At 36.9% G+C, this 25486-nt stretch overlaps 2 protein-coding genes and 1 non-coding gene across 4 annotated transcripts in view; 2 read left to right on the plus strand and 1 right to left on the minus strand.

The window, feature by feature from the left end:
- The window catches only part of XRCC4 (X-ray repair cross complementing 4), a 305636-nt gene extending 303656 nt beyond the window's left edge, over positions 1–1980 (minus strand). Inside the window, exon 1 of one of the 2 annotated variants that reach the window (XM_010385636.2) lies at positions 1867–1980. The gene's annotated coding sequence lies outside the window, so the exon portion shown is untranslated. Of the gene's footprint in view, positions 1–1665; positions 1783–1866 lie in introns of those variants that run through there. The other variant, XM_030927165.1, reaches the window with a different exon arrangement.
- Positions 1981–1985: 5 nt separating this feature from the next.
- Positions 1986–25486, plus strand: part of TMEM167A (transmembrane protein 167A) — a 34148-nt gene continuing 10647 nt past the window's right edge. The window contains exons 1-3 of the mRNA XM_030927166.1: positions 1986–2161; positions 14578–14687; positions 17788–17822. Coding sequence (XP_030783026.1) covers positions 2159–2161; positions 14578–14687; positions 17788–17822 — 148 coding nt within the window. The 5' untranslated portion in view covers positions 1986–2158. The remainder of the gene's footprint in view (positions 2162–14577; positions 14688–17787; positions 17823–25486) is intronic.
- LOC115896731 lies at positions 15349–15483 on the plus strand. The gene has a single exon (XR_004056626.1). It is a non-coding gene; the product is annotated as a small nucleolar RNA U109 (small nucleolar RNA).

A 25486-nucleotide genomic window follows, 5' to 3' on the forward strand; every position in this document is an offset into this window, starting at 1 on the left:
GCGCGGTGGCTCAAGCCTGTAATCCCAGCACTTTGGGAGGCCGAGACGGGCGGATCACGAGGTCAGGAGATCGAGACCATCCTGGCTAACACGGTGAAACCCCGTCTCTACTAAAAATACAAAAACTAGCCGGGCGAGGTGGCGGGTGCCTGTAGTCCCAGCTACTCGGGAGGCTGAGGCAGGAGAATGGCGTAAACCCGGGAGGCGGAGCTTGCAGTGAGCTGAGATCAGGCCACTGCACTCCAGTCCGGGCGACAGAGCGAGACTCCGCCCCCCCCAAAAAAAAAAAAAAAAAAGCCATGGCCTAAAGTTAATTAAAATATATAGACATAGCAAATCAATTGTGATCTCTAACAAGTTAAGCTTTCTGATGCTCTTCACAGGTAGCCTGAAGCAGAGCTACATACAGAAGTATTACTCTTAAGTGTAACAAAGATCAAGACAATCTTCACATGAAAGCAAGGGCAGTTACGTCTACAGACACATTTACTACCCTAAAAGCCAAGCTCGATAAGTTGTACAACATAATTTCCATAGCTAAACCAGGTTTGTTTAATTTGAATGGCAAGACCTAAAAGGTATAATATAAAGGAATTACAAGACAGAACATTAAAAGACTTTTTTCTTCCTTAGGTGGACAGTACTGTATTTTTTTATACCTTTCTTATTCCCCTCTCCCACAACGTTATTAAATTCCGTAAAAGAACAGACCATCTTTGTTCCTATGCTGCAATCTCAAGATCTATGAATAAAGCAGGCACCCAGTAAATACTTGCTAATTTGTGTAATTGACCAACTCTTGACAATTCAATATAACAGACTCAAATATCAAGTTAGTTAGAGTTTAAAACAAAACCTTTGTGTGCCCCAGTGAACGATGTAAACACAAACAGCAGAATCCCAAATCTTCTAATCATTTGTGTTGCCCTAAATACAAAAGGGTCTCATAGGCCGAATACAGCTCATAAACCAACATCTCACGTGAGTTACCTTCTCTCTATCCACCTTCTAAGTCAATAAATAAAAAATTGAAAACATTCTGAAAGGAACCCCCTGTTGCCTGAGAAAAAATACACCACACATTTAGAGCCAAAAGGTTGCCTTAAGAGAGCAAAGAGTGAAAAACTCTCCTAATACTTTATCAGAATTCCAAGAACTACGCAAATTCAAACACGTCAAAGCTCCTGTTTCTCCATCGATAAAATGTAGAAAGAAAAACGTGCGTGCGTGCGTGTGTGTAACAGAACCTCACCTAATGGGATAATTAAAATCAGAAAAAGCTAAATTCTACTACTGATTAAAAGTTGGCTTGTCATTTGTCTTGCCAGTTGATCTCTCTAAAGTACCTATCAATTGCTGCAGTCCGTAAAGGGCAGTTCCTTCCCATTGGTTACCAGAGAAAGTTCTTTCCTGACCCCAAATTGCCTAGTACGTTTCAGTCACGATGCCTGGATGGAACCCACAGTTTACCAATATCTGGGGACTGAAAGGACAGGCTGGTGTTGGGGAAATGCTCAAACAGCCTACTCAACACTACCCTCTGGATTCAACTGTCCTCCCAATCCCACAACCAACACAGAGCATTTCAAAAGCGCTTCGCATTCCCAAGAATCCCCCAGATGCAAATGGAGAAACTGAAAAGAGGGTGAACAGGTAGGTTCGCACCTTGAGGATGATGCCGGGAACCCTAACATCCCCAAAAGCCCACAAGAGGAAGGCGCGGGAGCTCACAAATTGAGGGGGATTCTCACACTGTGGAGTTCTAGGGGTAAGTAGCAGGGAACTTTTTAAAAAAGAAAGCAAAAGATAAAAACAGAAAATCATATTTTTGTTATTTAAAGAGGCAGCCCCACTTCCGGACCCTACCTCTCCGTGATTGTACTTCCGGTCTCCTCCGAAACGCCCGCTTTCACAGATCAAGTTCTTGCAACCAATGAGAGCGTCAGCTACTTCCGCCGGCCTGCGGGGCGTGGTGTAAATCCCGCCTTTTCCGGTGGAGAGAAGCCTATCCTAGCGTCTTAATCTCCCGACTCGGTAGGCGGTGCCGTGACAAGCCCAACCGGACGGCTGGAGAGGACGAGAAGGGCAGACGGGGCGTGCAGCCTCTTCCGCCTGGGGCCCGGAAGGGTGATGTGGCTGCGGTATCGCCGGCCTCGCTATGGTAAGAATTGGGGCTGCCGGGTCGCGGTTAATCTTCGAGAAGGGATTGTAGATCTAGACTAGGGCTGGAGGTTGTGCGGCAGCCCGGGGTGTGTGGCCTTTGGAGCCATGTGGTCCCTCCACGGTCAACCAGAGAGAATCAGGACGGACTGTCCAAGAAAGACTCCTGGGTCGCTGAGCCCGCCCCTCATGCAAAGTCCGCTTTCCTACTTTGTTTAGGAAAAAAAAAATGCGTTGGTGTGTTTTAACACGTTGGCTACGTAGATTATCTGGGGTCATTGAAGCTTTGAAGCATTAGAGCTTCTCGAGTTTCCGCTTGTTTTCTTGCATCTCCTTATCTCACCCTAGGGGCTTTACTCTGGTGTTACTATTTGATTTTGTGGGGAGGTTCCTTTGGCACCGAACTCCATACCTTCGTTTTCAGCTGTTTAGTCAGTAGCTTCTCAGGACCCTTCCACATTATTCTCTCAACTTTGAAAATGCTACTTTACAAGCTATAGGTTTTAATAGTTAAGAGTTCTCTGCAAAGGTGGATTGCTTTTCTAGGGGCTTAATATACTTATTGGAGTGGTGTCTAGCCTGAGGCCTTCCTCCTCTGTCACCTCCAGGTCCATGTGCCAAATGTTGTGTATATTTCTGGGCAAAGGATGCGTGCCTGCGAATAGACCCAAAAACAACTATGACTCCAAAAAGCTTGAGTCTCATGGTGAAAAATTATGAGCCCACGTTCACAGAAGTTGCTACAGAATCCCATATAGCAATAATTCAGTTTCTTCTCTGGACGAATTTACCACCTGATGGGAAGATGGCAGTTGAGACTAGCAAGAGTATCACTCTTAATTCTTTTACATCTTTCTAAAAACTGAAGTTGAATTCTTTTACTCGTAGTGCAAGTCAAAGTTAACTCTTTTTATTGTCTCACTATCAGACTAGCTAAAAACAAGATGCATATACTGTGCTGAAGATCATCAGTATATAGACTATCTTGTCATGCTTGTTTTTCCAAAAGTAGCAAGTACTTTCATTTATTATCAAGTCCTATGTACCAGACTCTTTTCAAAAAATCAGTTTATAAGCATGGAAATACCAAGTTCACCACAACTTCTAAGTAGATGTTTACAAGTGAAAGAAGTGAAACATGAGGAGACTGACTTGCCTTGGATCACACCTAGTAGATTGTAAAGCCAAGACTCAAACTTATTTTAATGTCCAGATGCCCGAAATCTTCATGTTATCGATAGAAACACAACATAACTGAGGATGAAATAAGTCTTAGTGATTTGTTCCTTATAAGTATAAATATATAAATCAGACATAGGTGGAAAACAGAAACAACTGGCAGGTGTTTTTTTATTCCTGTGAGATGTCAAAAGTACATTGTTGGCAGAGCTACGAAGTGAGGTTTCAAGGAGGCTAACTTAGCAGTTTAAGAAATGGATTAGTGTCTCAGTATCTTTGAGTTTCCACCTAAACTTAGTTTATTTGTGAGGTAACCCAGTGTTCATGACTTAATAAACCTGAATTACTGTATTTTAATGAATCTTTTTTTTTTTTTTTTTTTGAGATGGAGTCTTGCTCTGTCGCCCAGGCTGGAGTGGGCAGTGGCATAATTTCGGCTCACTGCAACCTCTGCCTCCGGGGTTCAAGCGATTCTCCTGCCTCAGCCTCCTGAGTAGCTGGGACTACAGGCGCGCACAACCACGCCCGGCTAATTTTTGTATTTTTAGTAGAGACGAGGTTTCACCACATTGGCGAGAATGGTCTCAATCTCTTGACCTCGTGATCCGCCCGCCTCAGCCTCCCAGGTATCGATATTTATTTGGAAGTTTGGTGATGCTTTTGTGACCAGAAATATACCATTGGATTACAGGCATGAGCCACCACCACGACCAAGAATCTTTTTAAAAAGCATTTCAAGGACAAAATGTTTATCAGCAGTAATAATTTACATCTGTCAGGGTGAACAGTAATTGTAGCACTTGTGAATTAATACTTTTAAAAAATTTCAGAATGCCTTGTTTCCCCCAATGCCTAACATCCTTCAACATTTCTCTCATGTCTCATCTCTTTCCAAAAAGCCTCCCTTAACCCTTTCTATTTTCTTCTACTCTCTTTAGGTATCTATAGGGATATTCATGTATACTTCCAGTATCCCTCTAACATAACCCTTTTCACAGTAAACAGCAATAAAGTGTTGCCTACATTTCTCCCTCTCTAGGCAGAATTCTTAAAGACTAGGTATTTTAATCTCTACAGTCATAGTGCCAGCTAGAGTTAGTACTCCATTAAGAATCTGGACCTGTAATCCCAGCACTTTGGGAGACCGAGGTGAGTGGATCACCTGAGGTTGGGAATTGGAGACCAGCCTGACCAATGTGGAGAAACCCCATCTCTACTGAAAATAAAAAATTAGCCAGGCATGGTGGCGTATGCCTGTAATCCCAGCTACTTGGGAGGCTGAGGCAGGAGAACTACTTAAACCCAGAAGGCGGAGGTTGCGGTGAGTCGAGATTGTGCCATTGCACTCCAGCCTGGGCAACAAGAGCGAAACTCCATCTCAAAAAAAAAAGAGTCTGGGGATACAGACATGCTCAGTGTCTTCAAGGATTTCACAGTCCAGTGGGGGGAGATGGTTAAATAAGTGAATTCCATCTGTTATCTGTTATGATGTAGCATGACAACACGTGTAGTGGAAAGAGCATGGGTTTAGACTGAGCCAGACAGAGTTAGAATCATGCCCAGTTCCCATCCTTTACTTGGTTAACTGTAAGAGAGTTTATTTTCATGTATTTTTCTTGGTGTGCTAAGTGATTTTCACAAACTCTGCAAAGTAGGAATGATTGCCCACATTTCATAATTAAACTGAGTCTCCAGAGAATAGATGTGAAGTATTTTCTCTCTTGTAGCGGAAGATATGTAGAAAATCATTAAACACAGTGGAAGGAGTAGTACTGGCTGGGAACTGCTTGAGAGATGTCCCCAAGAAAGAAAATAATTCTCTCTCACCTGTATTTTAAAGAGTATTAGGGTCATTAGCTAGAGGTGGGACAGCGATCTGTATCCCATAGATAAAGGAAATGGCAGTTATGGGAACAAAAGGCATGAAGTTCAATCGTTGCATGGAGTCCTCAATGTGGCAGGAATTTAAAAAAAGAAGTTAAGTATAGATGAGGCTAGAAAGATTAGGGCCAGATTTTGAAGAGCTTTGTGCCAGGCCAAAGACTTTATATTTTGATGATGTTTAATTGCTTACTTGATAAAGGCTTTGGAGCAGGGAAATAAAAGGTGTGCATTTTAGAAAACCAACTGGTAACAGCATAGAGAGAGTATATTTAAATGGAGGAAGATTAGAATCTGGAAGACCAGCTTGAAAACAAGTGCTATAGTTCAGATATACGATGATTGAATGTCTCAACTCTGATTAGCAGTTGGGTTGAAAGGAAAGGAAAACTAGGAAAATCATTTTGAAGGTACTTAGTGAAGAGTGATGAAGCACAGCTCCAGCTTGGATGATTTATTGGATGGTAAAGAAATACAGCAGATCCTCAATAACGCTTATGAGGAAGAAACTCGATTCCCAATTGAGGCCACTGTGTGGAGTTTGCATGTTGTCTTCATGTCTGTTCTTCCCATGTCTGCATGGATTTTCTCTGGGTACTCCAGTTCCTTCCCATATCCCAGAGACGTATACATTAGGTTTGTTGAGGTGTCTACACTCTCCTAGTTTGAGTGCTCTGCACCGGAATGATGTCCTATACTCAAAGCTACTCAGATGGCTTCCCGGCACCTTCAACACTGAACTGAAATAGCATATAGCCAGCTCTCTTACTTGTTCTTATTAATCTTTCTTAAGTGGATGTATAACTCATATTTATTTCAGTGTTTAATATTAGAAGGGTTTTGATACTTATTTGGAAGTTTGGTGATGCTTTTGTGACCAGAAATATGTCATTGGAACTTAACTCGTGTTTGTATCAATTTGCCTATGGTAAAATTGGTTTTGTTACGCATCTTTTGGCTTAAAATTGCATTTTCCAAGAACCTGTGGATGACATTAAGTAAGGACTTACTGTGTTGGTTAAGAACCTACTCTGACAGGTGTTTTTTATACAAGGTTTTATTAAAGACGTATTATTGGCCATATTTTTCATATGAAGAAACAGATGCGGAGAGCTAAGTGTCTTTGCTCAAGATCACACTGCCTATAAATAGCAGAGCTAAGATTTAAACTGAACCAATTTGTCACAAAATGCTGTGCCCTTTCTATGCAACAGTATCATTAATTGCACAAAAATATTAAGAAGAAAATCAACATTTTAATGTCATGGGTGGGTGAGGAGGTAGCAGTTTAGATAATAATTGTGTTGCTAGTATTGCTTTTGCGTCATCCATGAAAATGGCATCACAGTTGAAAGGCAAGTATCTTAGTGTTATAAAAATAGTTCTGATCTTATGAACCCATGAAGGGTTCCATGAACTACACTTTTGATAACCACTGCATTAGGCTAATAGGAATCTGATATGGGTGCTGATCTTCTCTAGCAAAGTTTTTGAATACCAATTGCAAATAAAAGCTTCCAGATGGCCGAGGCAGGCATTCAAGACTAGCCTGACCAACATGGTGAAACCCCATCTCTACTAAAAATACAAAAAAATTAGCCAGGCATGGTGGCAGTGCACCTGTAGTCCCAGCTACTCAGGAGGCTGAGGCAGGATAATTGCTTGAACCCAGGAGGTAGAGATTGCAATGAGCCAAGATCACGCCACCACACTCCATGTGGGTGAGAGACCGAGATTCCGTCTCGAAAAACTTCCAGGGAGTTTCAAGAAACTATAGATACCCAGACCAGTTAAATCCAAATTTCTGGGCAATTACGGCTTTTTAGCTCCAAGTGGTTCTAATAAGCAATTAGATTTCATGCCATATAATAGGACATTTTATCAGTCTTTGTTTTTTCTTGGTTGCAAGGTCAGAGTACTTTACAACAGGCTTTGCTCTTTGTCCTTCAGAATACTTTCTCTTGTCCAGTCTTTTTATCAAATACATATATGAAGCATTTATTCTAATTTTTTTCACTCTATCATTTATTATTGTTTTGTGTATGCCTTCTCTTAATAACTCTTGACACCCTTTTGCCTTATCTTTAGATCTGAGGTGTGTATAAAATAGCTCCAAAACGAAGCAGCACAAACATAGCAAATTAATTGTAGGTACCATGATAATGAGATGAAAATAGCTACAAAATCAGTGTTGCCAGTGGAAAACAGTTCAGGCACTTCTACTCTGAACTGTAGTTTTACTCATCATATCCATGAAAGTTGTTAAATGGAAAGTATTAAGTAGAAAAGGTCTCTGTACATTTTAAAAATAGGACTGGTTGTAACAAATGGTTATTTAATCCAGCCCCCCCATTTTACAAATGAAATGAAACTGACAGGTAGAGATATGAGATGTTGATTCATCTAAGGTCAAGTTTATATACTTGGATTACTTCATTAACCCAAATGTTTAGTGGCCACTGTTGCTGAGAAGCAATGGGTGATGAGTTCGTATCTAAATATTAATCAAGCCTGATTTCTTGCTCTCAAATTAAACTAAGATTACTTATCTGTTTGGTACAGTATCACCCTACCACATGATAAGCAACAAAGTTTAAATGTATATGCTAATAACACCAAAAGAGAATGTTGATAATTTTTGTGTATTAGTGGAAATCTTTTCAACCAATACTGGTTACTTACTTTGGGCAATTTAGATATATGCGTGTTTGTGCATTCATATGCACACTAACATCCTTGCATTTTCATGTTTTCTGTTTTAAGAGGCTAGATGGAAAATGCTGACCTGACCTAGATTTTCTAAATGATAAATGCTGACCCACTTTTCTAATGCTGAATAATTTTTATCACAATCAGGTCAGGAGTGTCATTTCTGTGTTCCCTTCCACCCCCAAAAAGGGATAAACTAGTTTCATGTAAAAGAAATAAATATTAATACAAGTAAAACTGTTACTATTTGGAGTTTTAAAATGGAGATTTTAATTTTTGTTTTAAAACTGGAGGAATTAGTATGTCAATAAAAATTTATTTCCCATGTAAGAGGCAGTCAACATTTGAAGCTCCAACACAGTGTTATGCATAAACAAGGCGTTTAATCAACAAATTTGTTAAACAATTTGGTAATCCTAAAAATAAATAAGCTACATAGTGTCCAAGTGATCCAAAACTAATGAAAATACTGTAGATTTAGTCTCTCCTTTCTGCAGATTAAGTATGCTTAGTAACCAGTCATTGAGCACTCTCTAGGCACAGCTTGTTTATATTGATGTGTGTATTTCTTTTGCTTTTCTCATTGTTTCTTTTTGCACTTTTATATTGCTTGGATAATTCCTTTTTTTCCATCTTCTATTCCTAATGTTTTCAGTGGTTTCTTTTTAAGATTTCTTATTTGAAAGTTTTGTTAATAAATACCTTGAGCTCTTAGAAGTATTTTACTCATCTTTTTAAAAAATCTCCTATATTGAATTCTTACTTATAATCAGACTTAATGAATATAGTTTTAGTGTTCAGAAATGACTCTGAAAATTAGAAATTATATCTTAATAAATAAAATGATTTTAAAAATCTGAAAACATTTCTAATTTTTCAAATAGACTTGAGATTAGAACATTTTTTAGAGGTTTGTCAACATTGTAAGTAATTTCATGTCTAGAACCCTTCCTTAGCTTTGCATTAACCACCCTCCATCTATTCATTGATTAATTTTTGCATCTCCTGTAGTTGTGGCCAAATAAAGTCTGTGAATTATTTTTATTATTTCAAAACACCTAACCAAATGTGATTTACTTCAAAATGATCAAATAAAGTAACTGACTCATCAAGTTTATTTCCTTCCAGTTTGGGTAAATTAGCTCAGTGCAGTAACACTAGTTGTTTCAAGCATATCAAAAGATCTCATTGACTATGCGTTGTCAGATAAGTCTACAATGCAAAGGGTTAATAAAAGAACCTTGACGACAAATTGTTTCGGGGACTGCATTACCATGTTTTAGAAGAATGACATAGCTCTCAGTAATGGTCAAGCTAACCTGCCTACTCAGTCTTACAGATCTTTTGAAATTGTATATCTCTTAAGAATTAAAAGAAGTCAGAAGAACACACACTCTCCAGTGTGCAAGCACCTTCAAAGCTTGCTGCTTGATAGAATAGAAAATCTGAATGCCAGGAGGTGTTATAAGATGTGGATACTGAATGGAAATTACCTCAGGTGTTTATTTTACCCTACAGCCTAGGTCCTTAACATAAATATAAGGAAATTTGCATTTTTCTACTTGATTTTCCAAGATATTATTGAGAAGTAAACATAAATGCAAAGCTGTACATGGAGGTTTCTCTTGAAGAGTTAACAAAATTCAGCAATCTGATCTACACTGGTTTTTGAATGTGCATTTTTTCTTTGGAATCCAAATATGTTCTTGGATTTGTTAAAATGTTCATTATTGCCGATTGTATTCAAGTTCCTGTTCATTTGACATTTTTCAGTGACTTCTCTGTGTACTATATTTTAATAGTCACAGGGGATTGATAAAAACCTCAATAGAATAGAGAAGACAATCAGTACAGTATGTGTTCTGTAACATACACATTGTTATGTGTATGTATTATACACATATGAAAATCCTGACTCTGCTTGATATGGAGAGTGGGAACAGGGAAGACATCAGAGGAGGTGCATCTTGAGTTGAGGTTGGACGGATGAGTCAATTCACCAAGCAGGCAAGAACAGATAGCATGTGCAGAACTCAATAGAGTACCTTGAGTTTCATGACTTAAAGGCCCTGAAAAAAATTAAACAAGTTAAATGAATTTGACTTACCACCTTTTTATCATCTTTTCCTCTATTTTGTGATTAAATATGCTTACCTTTTTCTTAGATTCCTCTTTTCCCTTTTAATAACATTTTTCTGTTGAAAAATGCAATTTTTTTTTGCTGAAGAGGAACATCTGTTTCCTTTAACCCCGAGACTAAAATTTTATATCACCAGACAACAGATGCTAAGCATTAAGGGGAATGCTATAGGTGGCAGGCTAATGTCCATAAGTTAGAAACACACTTTTGACCAGAGTCTGAGTACATCTAAAAGACTTACCACCTAAGATTATTTGTTTTAAACTTGAGTCTTTAAACCCCCAGAACAAAGTTGTATATATCATATATTTCATACTTGTAAATGGTTTTCTTTTGTAAATGGTTTCACACACAAACGTATATACACACTCTACTTTCGTAATAGGCATGTTTTTAAGTGCCTTTTTATCTTCTATTAAAACATTCAAACATAAAGAGGTAGAAGCCTATAATGAACCCTCATATTCTCAGCATTTTATCGTCAGCCCTAGCCCTCTCCCACCACACATGCACTGGATTATTTAGAAACAATCCTGGACATTATGTCATTTAAGCATGTTTCTTTAAAAACGCATTTGGAGAAGAAAAGAGAACACATTACAAAGTCATGAATTTAGATACAACATTAGGAAGATGATAAACCTACTTTGCAGATTTATTTTCCAACCATTTTACTATAGGGATCTTTTGCTTAAAATACAGTAAGATTCTCATTATTCCCTGAACATGTTAATGACTTTCTCTTTAGGGTTTTTTTTCCCCACATTTTTTTTCTCTCCTGGAGCTTGCTATTTGCCCATGTGAATGGTGCCCTTTCAAGGTTTGACTCCATTCCTGCTTTCTACATGAAGTCTTTCTTGACTTTTTCTTACGAAAATGGCATTCTTTGTCTGCATAGCTCACTTCCACATTCAACAATGAGTTGCTATGTACTTTTTAAAGTACTTGTTCTATTTTAACTTGATTATAACTGCTGTGTGCCTCAGTCTCATGTATAAAATACAGGCAATAACATTTACCCCAGATACATGAGGGTAACACAAAACAAATACTCAGTGAATATCAGTAATTGCTATTGTTAGCCATAAACTGCAGGGAAAGAATCATACCATGTGCCTTTTTTTAAATCCCCAGTGCCTCATTTCTCAGACAAAGTGGATACTAAATACACATGTAGTTACGATGACTGGGAGGAAATCTGCTTTATTTTCTATGAGGTCATTATCCAATATTATTTATTAATATATTCACATACATATTCAAAATATGACCTTTGAAAGATAAGCATTGTGAGATACCATGCTTTTTATCTACAATTGATTGTGAGCTAATTCACTGATTTATGTTATAAAATGTATATCACTGACTTGGGTTAAGATTAAAACCCAATTTAATTAAAACTCAAGATACATTAAATTTTATCTTTGTTATATCCATGAAAAAATTATGCATAGAAAAACAGGTATTAAACTGGTAATTGCAAATCATTTTTGTCTTTTTCAGACCATAAAAGTATCACTTAGACAATTTGAGAAATCCAGAAAAGTTGAGAATTAGATTAAAAACTATCCAGAGATGGCTGGGCACAGTGGCTCATGCCTGTAATCCCAGTACTTTAGGAGGCCGAGGTGGGCAGATTACTTGAAATCGGGAGACCAGCCTGGCCAACACAGCGAAACCCTGTCTCTACTAAAAAAAGAAAAAACACAAAATTTAGCCAGACATAGTGGCACATGACTGTAATCCTAGCTACTAGGGAGACTGAGGCAGGAGACTTACTTGAACACACGAGGTGGAGGTTGCAGTGAGCCAAGATCCCACCACTGCACTTCAGCCTGGGCAGCAGAGCAAGACTCTGTCCCCCGACCCCCGCCAAAAAACTATCCAGAGATAATCACAGCATTTTTCCACTTGCTTTCCATAAAGGTTTACATACCTTAAGATGTACTGTTTGAAATCTTTGATCCCCTTTTGCCTACTGCTTAGCATTGTGCATAAGCACTTTTTATCCTTGAGAATATTGGTAAATAATGTATATAGTTTTTAAATTTTTTTCAGTAGTTTGCACATATTTATTATAAACATATATAAAAGATTAAAACGACATTGGAACAGTTTCTAGTTGTCTGTTTGTTTTTAAGATTCTCCTGGCTATCCTTGCTTTATTTTTTCCATATGAACTTCAGAATTAGTTGTCTGTTTAAAAAATAACTTGTTGGTGTTGGGTTCACTTTAAATTGATAGGTTGTCTTTACAATGTTACCTTCCAGTATAAAAACCTGGCATACCAGGTTTCTTAATCCATGTTATGCTGCTATTAAAAAAAAAAGAAATTGGGTAATTGGTTAAGAAAAAAGGGTCACTTAGCTCTCAGTTGTGCAGGCTGAGAGTAGTAGGGCTTGGCCCTCCTTCTGGGGAGGGCTTTTATGCGTCACAACATGGCTGAGAAGGTCAAAGGGGAAACAGACGTGGTGAAAAGGAGGGAGGAGCTCATGGCTTTATAACAACCTACTCTCTCTGGAAGGAATTCATTTCCTGGAAAACTAATCCATCTTATGAGATCTCACTAACTGCAGAAGAGCACCCTGACATTCATGGGAGATCTACCCCCAAACCCAAACACCTCCCACTAGGCCCCACCTCCCAACACTACCTTACTGGGGATCAAATTTCAACCGGAGCTTTGGTAGGAACAAGAAAACCATTTCTAAACCATAGCAACAGTCTCTTCTACTTGTATGTTGTTCCATATGTTTTAAGATTTTGTCCGTTTTTTTCTTTGATGCCGATGTTACACGTTTCTTGTTAAGCTTATTCCTAGGTATTTTAGTTGTTCGTTCTGAATGCTATCTTTTTTCCATTGTCTTTCTCCTGAATGATAATATGATTATGAAGGCTATTGATGTATATATTTTAATTATGTACCCAGCTACCTTACTCAATTTCCTTAAGATCTGTAATTGTTTCTCACTAAATTCTTTAGGACTTTTCAAATAAGCACTCAGCCACAAGTACCAATTTTATGTAACTAAGTTTTTTCATAAGTCTTATTCTTTGTTTCATTCCTGATTTTTTGTTTGTTTTTTAGAAAGTGCCTCTAAGTTTACTAAACAAGCATATTGCTGACTGTTGTATGAGATTGACATATTTTATCTACCTGTATATGATGAAAATGTTATTCTTTTTTTTTTTTTTTTTTTTTTTTGAGACGGAGTCTCGCTCTGTCTCCCGGGCTGGAGTGCAGTGGCCGGATCTCAGCTCACTGCAAGCTCCGCCTCCCAGGTTTACGCCATTCTCCTGCCTCAGCCTCCCGAGTAGCGGGGACTACAGGCGCCCGCCATGTCGCCCGGCTAATTTTTTGTATTTTTTAGTAGAGACGGGGTTTCACCGTGTTAGCCAGGATGGTCTCGATCTCCTGACCTCGTGATCCGCCCGTCTCGGCCTCCCAAAGGAAAATGTTATTCTTTGTTACATATACAGTAATATTCTTGCACTTTCTCAATTTTCATTTTATTTGTTCAACTGTCTCTTATTGGGCTTCTCCTGTGAGACAGGCATATGATTGGTGCTGGAGATTCAGAGTCTGATAACCTGATAACACAATGTCCACCCTTCAGAGATGAACATTATTATAAAGGTAACAGTTTGCTATGAGAATAGAAAAGGGAGTTCTACATAAAATAAGAGAAGGGAGGCAGATGGATTCAAGGAAACCTTTAAAAGGTGATGCTAGAGCTGAATTTTGAATAGAATAAGTCCACCTCCATTTACTTTAACTGGAAACCTGTGATTTTGTTTGACTGTGGAAACTTACGAAACTTATGGTTTCTTGTGATTCCTGTGTTAAATTTTAACTTTTTGAATAGGACTCGAACTATTAAATACAAGCTAAGTATCTTTATCCAAAATGCTTACAGGCAGAGTGTTTTGGATTTCAGATTTTTGGGGGGATTTTGGAATAATTGCATTATATTTATTGAGCATCTCTAATCAAAAATCCAAAATGCTCCAATGAACATTTTTTCTTTACCATCATTTTGGCATTCAAAAAATTCTGATTTTGGAACATTTTGGATTTTGGATTAGGGATGTTCAACCTGTAATGAATAACTTTTAAAAATCCAATAATGAAAGTGCAAGTGCTTGCTTTCTTTCCCCAAAATCTATTAGCCTAGTATTTATCAACTCATGGAAAATTATAGCTTAAATTTAAAGGATGTTTATCCTAAAAAAAATTCAGAATTAAAAGAAACATTAGTTAGCGTTTGAGTCTGTCTTCCCATTCTCCACCCAGCCAAAGACTTAGAAAAGTTAATTCCGCTAAGGCCATAAAACCAGCTATTGGCTGTAGAATACCTCAAGATTCTGGTTTTAAATGTTGCAAGACTTGTCATTCTGCTTGCCTTCTTGAAGAAATAAAAGCGTGACTCTAAATGTGGAATTGTCAAATATTTTTTACTTATGCAGTTTTTCTTATATTAATTTTTCTTTTTTTTTTTTCTTTCTAGTCTGCCATTTTCAACTTTCAGAGTCTATTGACTGTAATCTTGCTGCTTATATGTACTTGTGCTTATATTCGATCCTTGGCACCCAGCCTCCTGGACAGAAATAAAACTGGGTATGTTACTAATGATGTCTAGTCACCTAAATTAGTTCTTACAGATGTTGAATGTAAGTTAACATATAAAGTATTACATAATTTAATTCCTACATGTAATTTGGTTTTGTAATAACTTTTTTCATTTTCTTCCTGTTAAAAATTCGAAAACTTTATATTCACAATATCTTACTAAACTAAAAGATGAATTTCAGAAGTGACCTAATACGTGTTAGAGTAAAAAATAGCATGAGGGATTCAACCTACTGAAGGTGAAAATACATGTTAGTTGTCCATCAATTTTTATGATAATATTCCATTTTCTTTGTAGACATTGTCTTCTCTTCATTCCACCTTTTTCAGTAAAGTCCTAATTGCATTTATTCTTCAATATTCACCCATTTGTTGAAATTATATTATTTGTTGCTTAGCTATACATGAAGTCTTTCTATTCAAGTGGAAAGTTTCATTTCATCTTTCCCTTCTGTACCTGCAAACTGTAAACTTAGAATTAAAGTGTATGGTAGACTCTAGTAAACACTAGATGAGTTAATGGAATTCTAATATAGTGCATAATGTCCATCTAAGATATTTAAGTGTTTATCTCATTAAAGAATAATTACGTAGTAGTAGAATACTTTCCCTATGCTATTACGAAAATTCTTCTTCAAAAGCAAGTAGGTTGCATGTGGAAATGTCTGCTCCTCATTCCTTTGGGAGCAGGAATATATTCATAACATGCTACATTAACAAAGGAGTTCTCAGGGCTGCCAACCTTCTAGTAAAGGTTGAGTGGTAGTATAGTTCTCCTACATAAAGCAGCCTGCCTATTTTTACATTTTGAAATATGTACTAATACAGTCAACTGTTTGAAAGCTTTTTATTTAAAAACCTTTATTTCCACTTATATACATGTTAAGCACCATTTTATTTTGATTTATAGCTAAGAATTATTTTGTATAGAAATTTTTATAGGCCTAGTCTCTTTCTGTTAAAATTACGTGTTTTTATGAGACTCATAATCTTTTATTATAGTGAGAATATATACCATGGTTAGGTGGAGGTATCTAGACAGACTGAATAAAGCAAGTTCTTGATGACTTCACTGTTTAAAATAACTTCAGTTTTTGCTACTTCAAATAATATAGAACTAAGCCACAGAAAAGAAGATTACTGCATGGTCTTTATCCTGGTTTCATAGACCTGATAGCATTATCAGCAAATATACTTATTGGTATTTAGCCATAATAACTAAGCAACGTAATTACATTTTTTTAATCAACAGGGTTCGTGTGTGTGTGTGTGTGTGTGTGTGTGTGTGTGTGTGTGTGTAAGTAAAATTGGGGTATTACAGAAATATATCTAGGTAGAGAAATATGTGGAAAAAATCAAAGTGGTGCTGATAAGTCTCTTAGTTACCAAGTTAGTATTATTTATTCATTTATAAAAGTTGTTAATATGTTAATCCTGTTGTACCAGTTTCTTGATGATATTTTGTTACTTCTAGAATGTTAGACCCAAAAAGACCTTGAGTTTTTGATCTTGTGGTTTTCGGTGGGTTCTAGAATGAAGGAGCCATGGCTTTGCAAATGCCTGACCTATTCCATTGTTTGATGAAGAAATGTTAGCCAATTTTAAATGATACCTAGAGTTATCATCATATGCACCTTTAGCCTATGTATGAACACAGTACATGTAAGTCACCATTCTAAGGACTTTCTGTATAATCACTCATTTCATCCTCATAACAACTCTTTGAGGGTGGGTAGTTTTTTTAAAGAGATAAAATACCTTGCTCACAGTTGTGCAACCAGTAAGTAGTATAGAATTTAAGCATAATTTGGCCTTTATTTTAGCTTATTTTCAGGGATGTATATGGCTTTTGTCATTTTATTTCTATAGTAAAATTGTTTAGCCTGTCAGAATATTCATACTTTGAAATAAACTCATGTTTTTGCCTAATTCCATTTAATCTAAACTGTGTATATTCCAGTTCATAGCAGTTTCTATACATTGATGGTTGATAGGCTAAGAGACCTTTTACTTTGAGGTCAGGACGTTATACTTCAGAAGAGAAACATATATAGAACTTAACTGACCAGAATTTTCTGTCAGTCTTACCCATTCAGATGTAATGATTCACTAGCCAGCCATCTCTTTCAGCAAAAAAACAAGAATATACTATAAATTTTTCTGAAATTTAAGTATTGTGATTTTCTTGAGATAATAATTCTAGTTTACATAACATAATATTAATTTATCTTGATTTGCAACCATATGTGACACTATTTATAATTCTTTTACTTTGTCAGACCAATAAAGTAATGTCCTCGGTGTTACTTTTTAAAATATCTCTATTCATTGATGACTCAGTTGGTCTTTTTTTCAAAAATGATTTGTTATACATGCCAAATTACTGATAATTCCATATAATATGTAATTCATAATGTATTCATTCATACAATTGAAATATATGTCTCCATTCTAATACTTACTTCCAGAATATGTGCTTTAAATGCCATATTTAGTGAATTCACATAGAGTGTCCTCTAAACTAGGAGATTTTCTACTTACATTGAAAATATAGGCCCATTTTTAATTCCTTCTTAGTAAATGACACATAATTAAATAACATCATTGGAATTCATTATTATAGATTATTTAACTTTAGAGCTACATTCTCTAAGAAATTAAAGTTTAGTATAGGAATGATTTTGGTGTCACATTCAACCAAAAAATGTTCATTTAACATTTTATCAAAATCGATGCTTAAATTGCCATATACATTTTATGCTTTTGAAAGTAGAGTACTTTAAGTTAACTGAATAGTAAACCCTTATGCAAATTTTTGCGACTCTCATTAATTTGCCCTGGATTTGACCTATGACACTATTTATATTCCAGTTCATACCAGTTTCTGTACATTGATGGTTGATATGCCATTGTGTCCTACTTTCATACTTGAATGGTGGCTCAACATCAAACAAGCAGATTTCAAATTTGAAGCAAAGTGTTAAAGGTTAATATGTTAATATACAATTAATCCCTATATGGTATCAAGAGAATGATTTACCTTTCTGAGTAATCAATAGCTACTTTTTTCTGTTTTTATTCTATGCAGATTGTTGGGTATATTTTGGAAGTGTGCCAGAATTGGTAAGTGTCTATAATCTCCCTCCACTTCTTCAGCTGTAAATTGTTGACCAATTTACTTATGTTATAATCGCACAAATCATATGTTAATTTTTAAAGGACAGGCTTCCCAATTTTATGCATTTTTGCAAAAGTTTATAAGTTGTACCAAAGTCTTTTCCTTATGCTATTTGGGCATAAGGCGTAGGCCAGGCGTGAGGGCTCATGCCTGTAATCCCAGCAATTTTTGAGGCCAAGACAGGAGGATTACCTGGGGTCAGGAGTTCGAGACCAGTCTGGCCAACATGATGAAACCCTGTCTCTACTAAAAATACAAAAATTAGCCAGGCATACACATCTGTAATCCCAGCTACTTAGGAGGCTGAGGCAGAAGGATCTCTTGAACCCGAGAGGCAGAGATTGCAGTGAGCCAGATCACACCACTGTACCCCAAACTGGGTGACAGAGTGAGACTCTGTCTCAACATTAAAAAAGAGTAAAACTAGATTTAGTGGATACTTCATTAACACAGTGATAGAAAAGTCTCTCTAATTTAGATATCAAATACCATGCATTCCTGGTATTGGGGGAAATAAATGTATGTGGTTTTATGCACACATGTTGATAGTATGGAAGTATAGAGCACGCTGTTCTGTATATTGTATATCATTTTGATAACTAGGATGTATTCCCATCTAATGAAAGTCTTTCTGAGCAGCTATCTAAACATAATCACTGTATTGCCCTATTTTAAGTAACAGTGTTTAACTGTTTTGTCTGTTGATCCCATGTGGTCATAGCCAAACTGACTCAAGTTAAAGTACTACCCTTGATCTTAGCTAAAAGGCCAAGAAGCAATTAAAAGTTAAGGTAGATGTGGTTGTCTTACAACTTTCCATGATAAGAGATTAGTAGCATCATATATGTTTTTATAGTTAATAATATACTCCTGTCCAGTCACCCTGTATATGTAACATTTGACACTGTGCCCAGCACATAGTAGACTCTCAAATGATTAAGTGAATGAATTAAAATGTATTTTATTGCATCATTCATCAGTATTCTTTTTTTGGGGGGGGGGGATGGAGTCCCACACCGTCACCCAGGCTGGAGTGCAGTGGTGTGATCTCGGCTCACTGCAAGCTCCACCTCCCAGGTTCAAGCGATTCTCCTGCCTCGGTCTCCCAAGTAGCTGGGATTACAGGCACCCACCACTATGCCTGGCTAATTTTTCGTATTTTTAGTAGAGACGGGATTTCACTATGTTGGCCAGGCTGGTCTCGAGCTCCTGACCTCGTGATGTACCCACCTCAGCCTCCCAAAGTGCCAGGATTACAGGCATGAGCCACCGTGCCCAGCCGTTCATCAGTATTCTTGAATAATAAATTACACCCTTTTTAAACCTTCTTAATTCAAAAAAAAAGAAAAACTCAAGGCATTTGTACATATACCACTTTGGACTGAAATTGAATATTTCTTATCTGTCCTCTTTGGAATCATTTGCATGGCCACGAAAAAATATTTCGTTTTAGTACTCTTCTTCTAACTTTGAATTTATGCATAACTACTTTTTTCTTTCATAAAGCCTGTTAGACTTTTATAATAAAAAATATTTTTTCTACGTTTGACATTTAGTGTTGTTAGCCAGTCTGACAACAGCCTAAATTCTCACAACTAATCCTTTAAATAGGATGGAGAATTGAAGAGTCATCTCCATTAGATAAACTGTGTTCCATTTAGAGTATTGTGTTTTATTTTGGTTTTCAACTTCTCAGAGATGTGGAAAATTTAGAAGATGATCCATAAAGGAAACAAACCTCATGAGATTGAAAAATACAAACTGAGTATTTGTAATACAGGTATACCTCAGAGATACTGCATGTTTAATCCCAGACCACCACAATAAAGCAAGTCAACAAATTTTTTTGGTTTCTGGTACATATAAAAGTTTTGTATAGATTAGTGGTCTGTTAAGTGTGGAGTAGCAGTGTGTCTTTAAGAACAATGTGTGTACCTTAATTGAAAAATACTGTGTTGCTAAAAATCACTGGTGATTATATCTGACATATATATATCTGAGTCATAATCATTCTGCTGGTGGAGGGTCTTCCCTCAACGTTGATGGCTGCTGATTGATCAAGGTGGTGGTTGTTGAAGGTTGGGTGACTGACAGTTCTTAAAATACGATAACAGTGAAGTTTGCCACATGGATTGACTCCTCCTTTCATGAAAGATTTCTCTGTAACCTGCAGTGCTATTTGGTAGCATTTTATCCACAGTTGAATTTCTTTCAAAACTGGATTCAATCCTCTCAAACCCTCCACTGATTTATCAACTAAGTTTATGTAATATTTTAAACCCTTTGTTGTCATTTCAACAGTGTTCACGGCATCCTCACCAGGAGTAAATTCCATCTCAAGAAACCATTTTCTTTGTTCATAAGAAGAAGTTATTCATTCAGATTTCACATTGAGATTATAGTAATTCGATCACATATTCAGGCTCCCCTTCTAATTACAGTTCTCTTACTCTTTTCACCATTATCTGCGGTTACTTCCTTCATTGATGTATTAGGTAAACCATGCTGTAAACAGGGATGCTGTCATCCAGACTTAGTTGTTCCGTTTCTAGAGCATAGGGAGAGCAGATTTAGCATAATTCTTAAAAGCTGTAGAATTTTCAGCAGGTGAATAAGCATTGACTTCAGCTTAAAGTCACCAACTACATTAGCCCTTAACATGAGTCAGCCTGCCCTTTGGAGCAGTAGAAGCCAGGCACTGACTTCTCCTCTCTAGCTGTGAAATTCCTAGATTCCATCTTTTTCAATAGAAGGCCATTTTGTCTACATTGAACTTCATCTGTTGTTTAGTTTAGCTACTTTCATCGGTTATCTTAGCTAGTTTCTGCATAACTTGCTGTAGTTTCTTTTTTTTTTTTTTATTCTAAAAAGCAATGTTTCCTTTAATACATACGATGTTTATATCTCTGTATCAAATCACAAACTTAGCTGGGTACTTATTTACAAATAATAAGCATAAGTTCAATATAACTTAAGTTGCCTGTATTTACAATCATTTATAAAAATTAATACATCTGAATCTAGCTTTATCAGTTTTACTTTTACAGCCAGCAAGCATCTTTGAAATTTATAGTAGTAGTATTAGTACAAATCAACTTTGTATTTTTCTACCCTGACAATACCAACATATAACCCTTGTACTCATCTCTCAATTATTTGTGTATGACTTTTTTTCAGTTTGCTCATTATAATAAAAAATACTGGACCTTTTATTTTATAGGTACAGATATATGTGATGAACACATGTATATCTAAAGACATATATATTACATGCACACTCCTACCTTAGGAAGAAGTTATCCTCTGTTTTTTATTATCTCCTGCCTCCCTGCCACACACACCCTTTTTGTTGTTATTGTTAGGAAAAAAAATGAAGATAGATTAATCTTCTCAGTGTATTTAAACTACAAGGAGCAATTAAGTTTGTCTGATGCAATGTGAGACCATTTTCTAAATTTAAAATTTAAAATGTTTGTGTCCTGAAAGAACTTGAAAATCTGTTAACTAGCCATGGAAAATATATAGCCAACCAGAGTAACCAAACAAGTTGAGACTAATAACTAAAATCTTCAATACTCAAAGAGAGTATGTAAGGAAAACTCCATTAAAAAGGTACAAGTGCATCACCACAGAGATATTCTGGGACAGCATCATTGATTCCAATGATCCAAGCATCATTGCAAGATTGCAATTTTTGAGCCTGAACTTAGCACTAACAAAAGCATTCTAATATTTCAGTTTCATAATGATTTTATGTGAAAAATTAGAATTTGAGTTACCCTGAATACTTTCCGTTAAAAAAAAGATCATTCAGACTGTCAGAATTCTGCCTGCCCTTATGAAGCATTATGAGGACAGTGAAATGGAAAAGAAGAAGGAATTGCTGAAACACAATTCTAGCTTAAGAAATAATTATCTCCTGGCAACCCTCAACATTCTCTGATATATTTTTGAGGAATAGTCATTATAATTTTAAACTCAAGTATGATTGTAGCTGACGTTTTGAACAAGAGCACTTGAAGCTCTTTTGAATATAGTTTCATGAACCATCACTTGTAGGGTTACGTTTTTCATTTCCTTTAATTTTTAAAATTTTCATTTTTTATTGTCATTTTTGTTTTTTTTTTTTTTTTTTTTTTGTTATACTTTAAGTTCTAGGGTACATGTGCATAACGTGCAGGTTTGTTACATATGTATACTTGTGCCATGTTGGTGTGCTGCACCCATCAACTCGTCAGCACCCATCAATTCGTCATTTATATCAGGTATAACTCCCAATGGAATCCCTCCCCCCTCCCCCCTCCCCATGATAGGCCCCGATGTGTGATATTCCCCTCCCCTGAGTCCAAGTGATTTCATTGTTCAGTTCCCACCTATGAGTGAGAACATGCGGTGTTTGGTTTTCTGTTCTTGTGATAGTTTGCTAAGAATGATGGTTTCCAGCTGCATCCATGTCCCTACAAAGGATGCAAACTCATCCTTTTTTATGGCTGCATAATATTCCATAGTGTATATGTGCCACATTTTCTTAATCCAGTCTGTCACAGATGGACATTTGGGTTGATTCCAAGTCTTTGCTATTGTGAATAGTGCCGCAGTAAACATACGTGTGCATGTGTCTTTATAGCAGCATGATTTATAATCCTTTGGGTATATACCCAGTAGTGGAATGGCTGGGTCATATGGTACATCTAGTTCTAGATCCTTGAGGAATTGCCATACTGTTTTCCATAATGGTTGAACTAGTTTACAATCCCACCAACAGTGTAAAAGTGTTCCTATTTCTCCACATCCTCTCCAGCACCTGTTGTTGCCTGACTTTTTACTGATTGCCATTTTAACTGGTGTGAGATGGTATCTCATTGTGGTTTTGATTTGCATCTCTGTGATGGCCAGTGATGATGAGCATTTTTTCATGTGTCTGTTGGCTGTATGAATGTCTTCTTTTGAGAAATTTCTGTTCATATCCTTTGCCCAATTTTTGACGGGGTTGTTTGTTTTTTTCTTGTAAATTTGTTTGAGTTCTTTGTAGATTCTGGATATTAGCCCTTTGTCAGATGAGTAGATGGCAAAAATTTTCTCCCATTCTGTAGGTTGCCTGTTCACTCAGATGGTAGTTTCTTTTGCTGTGCAGAAGCTCTTTAGTTTAATGAGATCCCATTTGTCAATTTTGGCTTTTGCTGCCATTGCTTTTGGTGTTTTAGACATGAAGTCCTTGCACATGCCTATGTCCTGAATGGTACTACCTAGGTTTTCTTCTAGGGTTTTTATGGTATTAGGTCTAACATTTAAGTCACTAATCCATCTTGAATTAATTTTCATATAAGGAGTAAGGAAAGGATCCAGTTTCAGCTTTCTACTTATGGCTAGCCAGTTTTCCCAGCACCATTTATTAAATAGGGAATCCTTTCCCCATTTCTTGTTTCTCTCAGGTTTGTCAAAGATCAGATGGCTGTAGATGTGTGGTATTATTTCTGAGGACTCTGTTCTGTTCCATTGGTCTATATCTCTGTTTTGGTACCAGTACCATGCTGTTTTGGTTACTGTAGCCTTGTAGTATAGTTTGAAGTCAGGTAGCGTGATGCCTCCAGCTTTGTTCTTTTGACTTAGGATTGTCTTGGCAATGCGGGCTCTTTTTTGGTTCCATATGAACTTTAAAGCCGTTTTCTCCAATTCTGTGAAGAAACTCATTGGTAGCTTGATGGGGATGGCATTGAATCTATAAATAACCTTGGGCAGTATGGCCATTTTCACAATATTGATTCTTCCTATCCATGAGCATGGTATGTTCTTCCATTTCTTTGTGTCCTCTTTGATTTCACTGTGCAGTGGTTTGTAGTTCTCCTTGAAGAGGTCCTTGACATCCCTTGTAAGTTGGATTCCTAGGGTATTTGATTCTCTTTGAAGCAATTGTGAATGGAAGTTCATTGATGATTTGGCTCTCTGTTTGTCTGTTACTGGTGTATAAGAATGCTTGTGATTTTTGCACATTAATTTTGTATCCTGAGACTTTGCTGAAGTTGCTTATCAGCTTAAGGAGATTTTGGGCTGAGACAATGGGGTTTTCTAAATATACAATCATGTCATCTGCAAACAGTGACAATTTGACTTCTTCTTTTCCTAACTGGATACCCTTTATTTCCTTCTCTTGCCTGATTGCCCTAGCCAGAACTTCCAACACTATGTTGAATAGGAGTGGTGAGAGAGGGCATCCCTGTCTTGTGCCAGTTTTCAAAGGGAATTTTTCAAGTTTTTGCCCATTCAGTATGATATTGGCTGTGGATTTGCCATAAATAGCTCTTACTATTTTGAGGTACGTTCCCTCAATACCGAATTTATTGAGCATTTTTAGCATGAAGGGCTGTTGAATTTTGTCAAAAGCCTTTTCTGCATCTATTGAGATAATCATGTGGTTCTTGTCTTTGGTTCTGTTTATATGCTGGATTACGTTTATTGATTTGCGAATGTTGAACCAGCCTTGCATCCCAGGGATGAAGCCCACTTGATCATGGTGGATAAGCTTTTTGATGTGCTGCTGAATCCGGTTTGCCAGTATTTTATTGAGGATTTTTGCATCGATGTTCATCAGGGATACTGGTCTAAAATTTCTTTTTTTTCTTTTGTCTCTGCCAGGCTTTGGTATCAGGATGATGTTGGCCTCATAAAATGAGTTAGGGAGGATTCCCTCTTTTTCTATTGATTGGAATAGTTTCAGAAGGAATGGTACCAGCTCCTCCTTGTACCTCTGTTAGAATTCAGCTGTGAATCCATCTGGTCCTGGACTTTTTTTGGTTGGTAGGCTATTAATTATTGCCTCAATTTCAGAGCCTGCTATTGGTCTATTCAGGGATTCCACTTCTTCCTGGTTTAGTCTTGGAAGAGTGTAGGTGTCCAGGAAATTATCCATTTCTTCTAGATTTTCTAGTTGATTTGCATAGAGGTGTTTATAGTATTCTCTGATGGTAGTTTGTATTTCTGTGGGGTCCTGTGGTGATATCCCCTTTATCATTTTTTATTGCGTCTATTTGATTCTTCTGTCTTTTCTTCTTTATTAGTCTTGCTAGCAGTCTGTCAGTTTTATTGATTTTTTCAAAAGACCAACTCCTGGATTCATTGATTTTTTTGGAGGGTTTTTTGTGTCTCTATCTCCTTCAGTTCTGCTCTGATCTTAGTTATTTTTTGCTTTCTGCTATCTTTGAATATGTTTGCTCTTGCTTCTCCAGTTCTTTTAATTGTGATGTTAGAGTGTCCATTTTAGATCTTTCTAGCTTTCTCTTGTGGGCATTTTGTGCTATAAATTTCCCTCTACACACTGCTTTAAATGTGTCCCAGAGATTCTGGTATGTTGTATCTTTGTTCTCATTGGTTTCAAAGAACATCTTTATTTCTGCCTTCATTTGGTTATGTACCCAGTAGTCATTCAGGAGCAGGTTGTTCAGTTTCCATGTAGTTGAGCGGTTTTGATTGAGTTTCTTAGTCCTGAGTTCTAGTTTGATTGCACTGTGGTCTGAGAGACAGTTTGTTATAATTTCTGTTCTTTTACATTTGCTGAGGAGTGCTTTACTTCCAATTATGTGGTCAATTTTGGAATAAGTGCGATGTGGTGCTG

This window comes from Rhinopithecus roxellana, chromosome 3 (assembly GCF_007565055.1).
Source record: "Rhinopithecus roxellana isolate Shanxi Qingling chromosome 3, ASM756505v1, whole genome shotgun sequence".
Lineage (NCBI taxonomy): Eukaryota > Metazoa > Chordata > Mammalia > Primates > Cercopithecidae > Rhinopithecus > Rhinopithecus roxellana.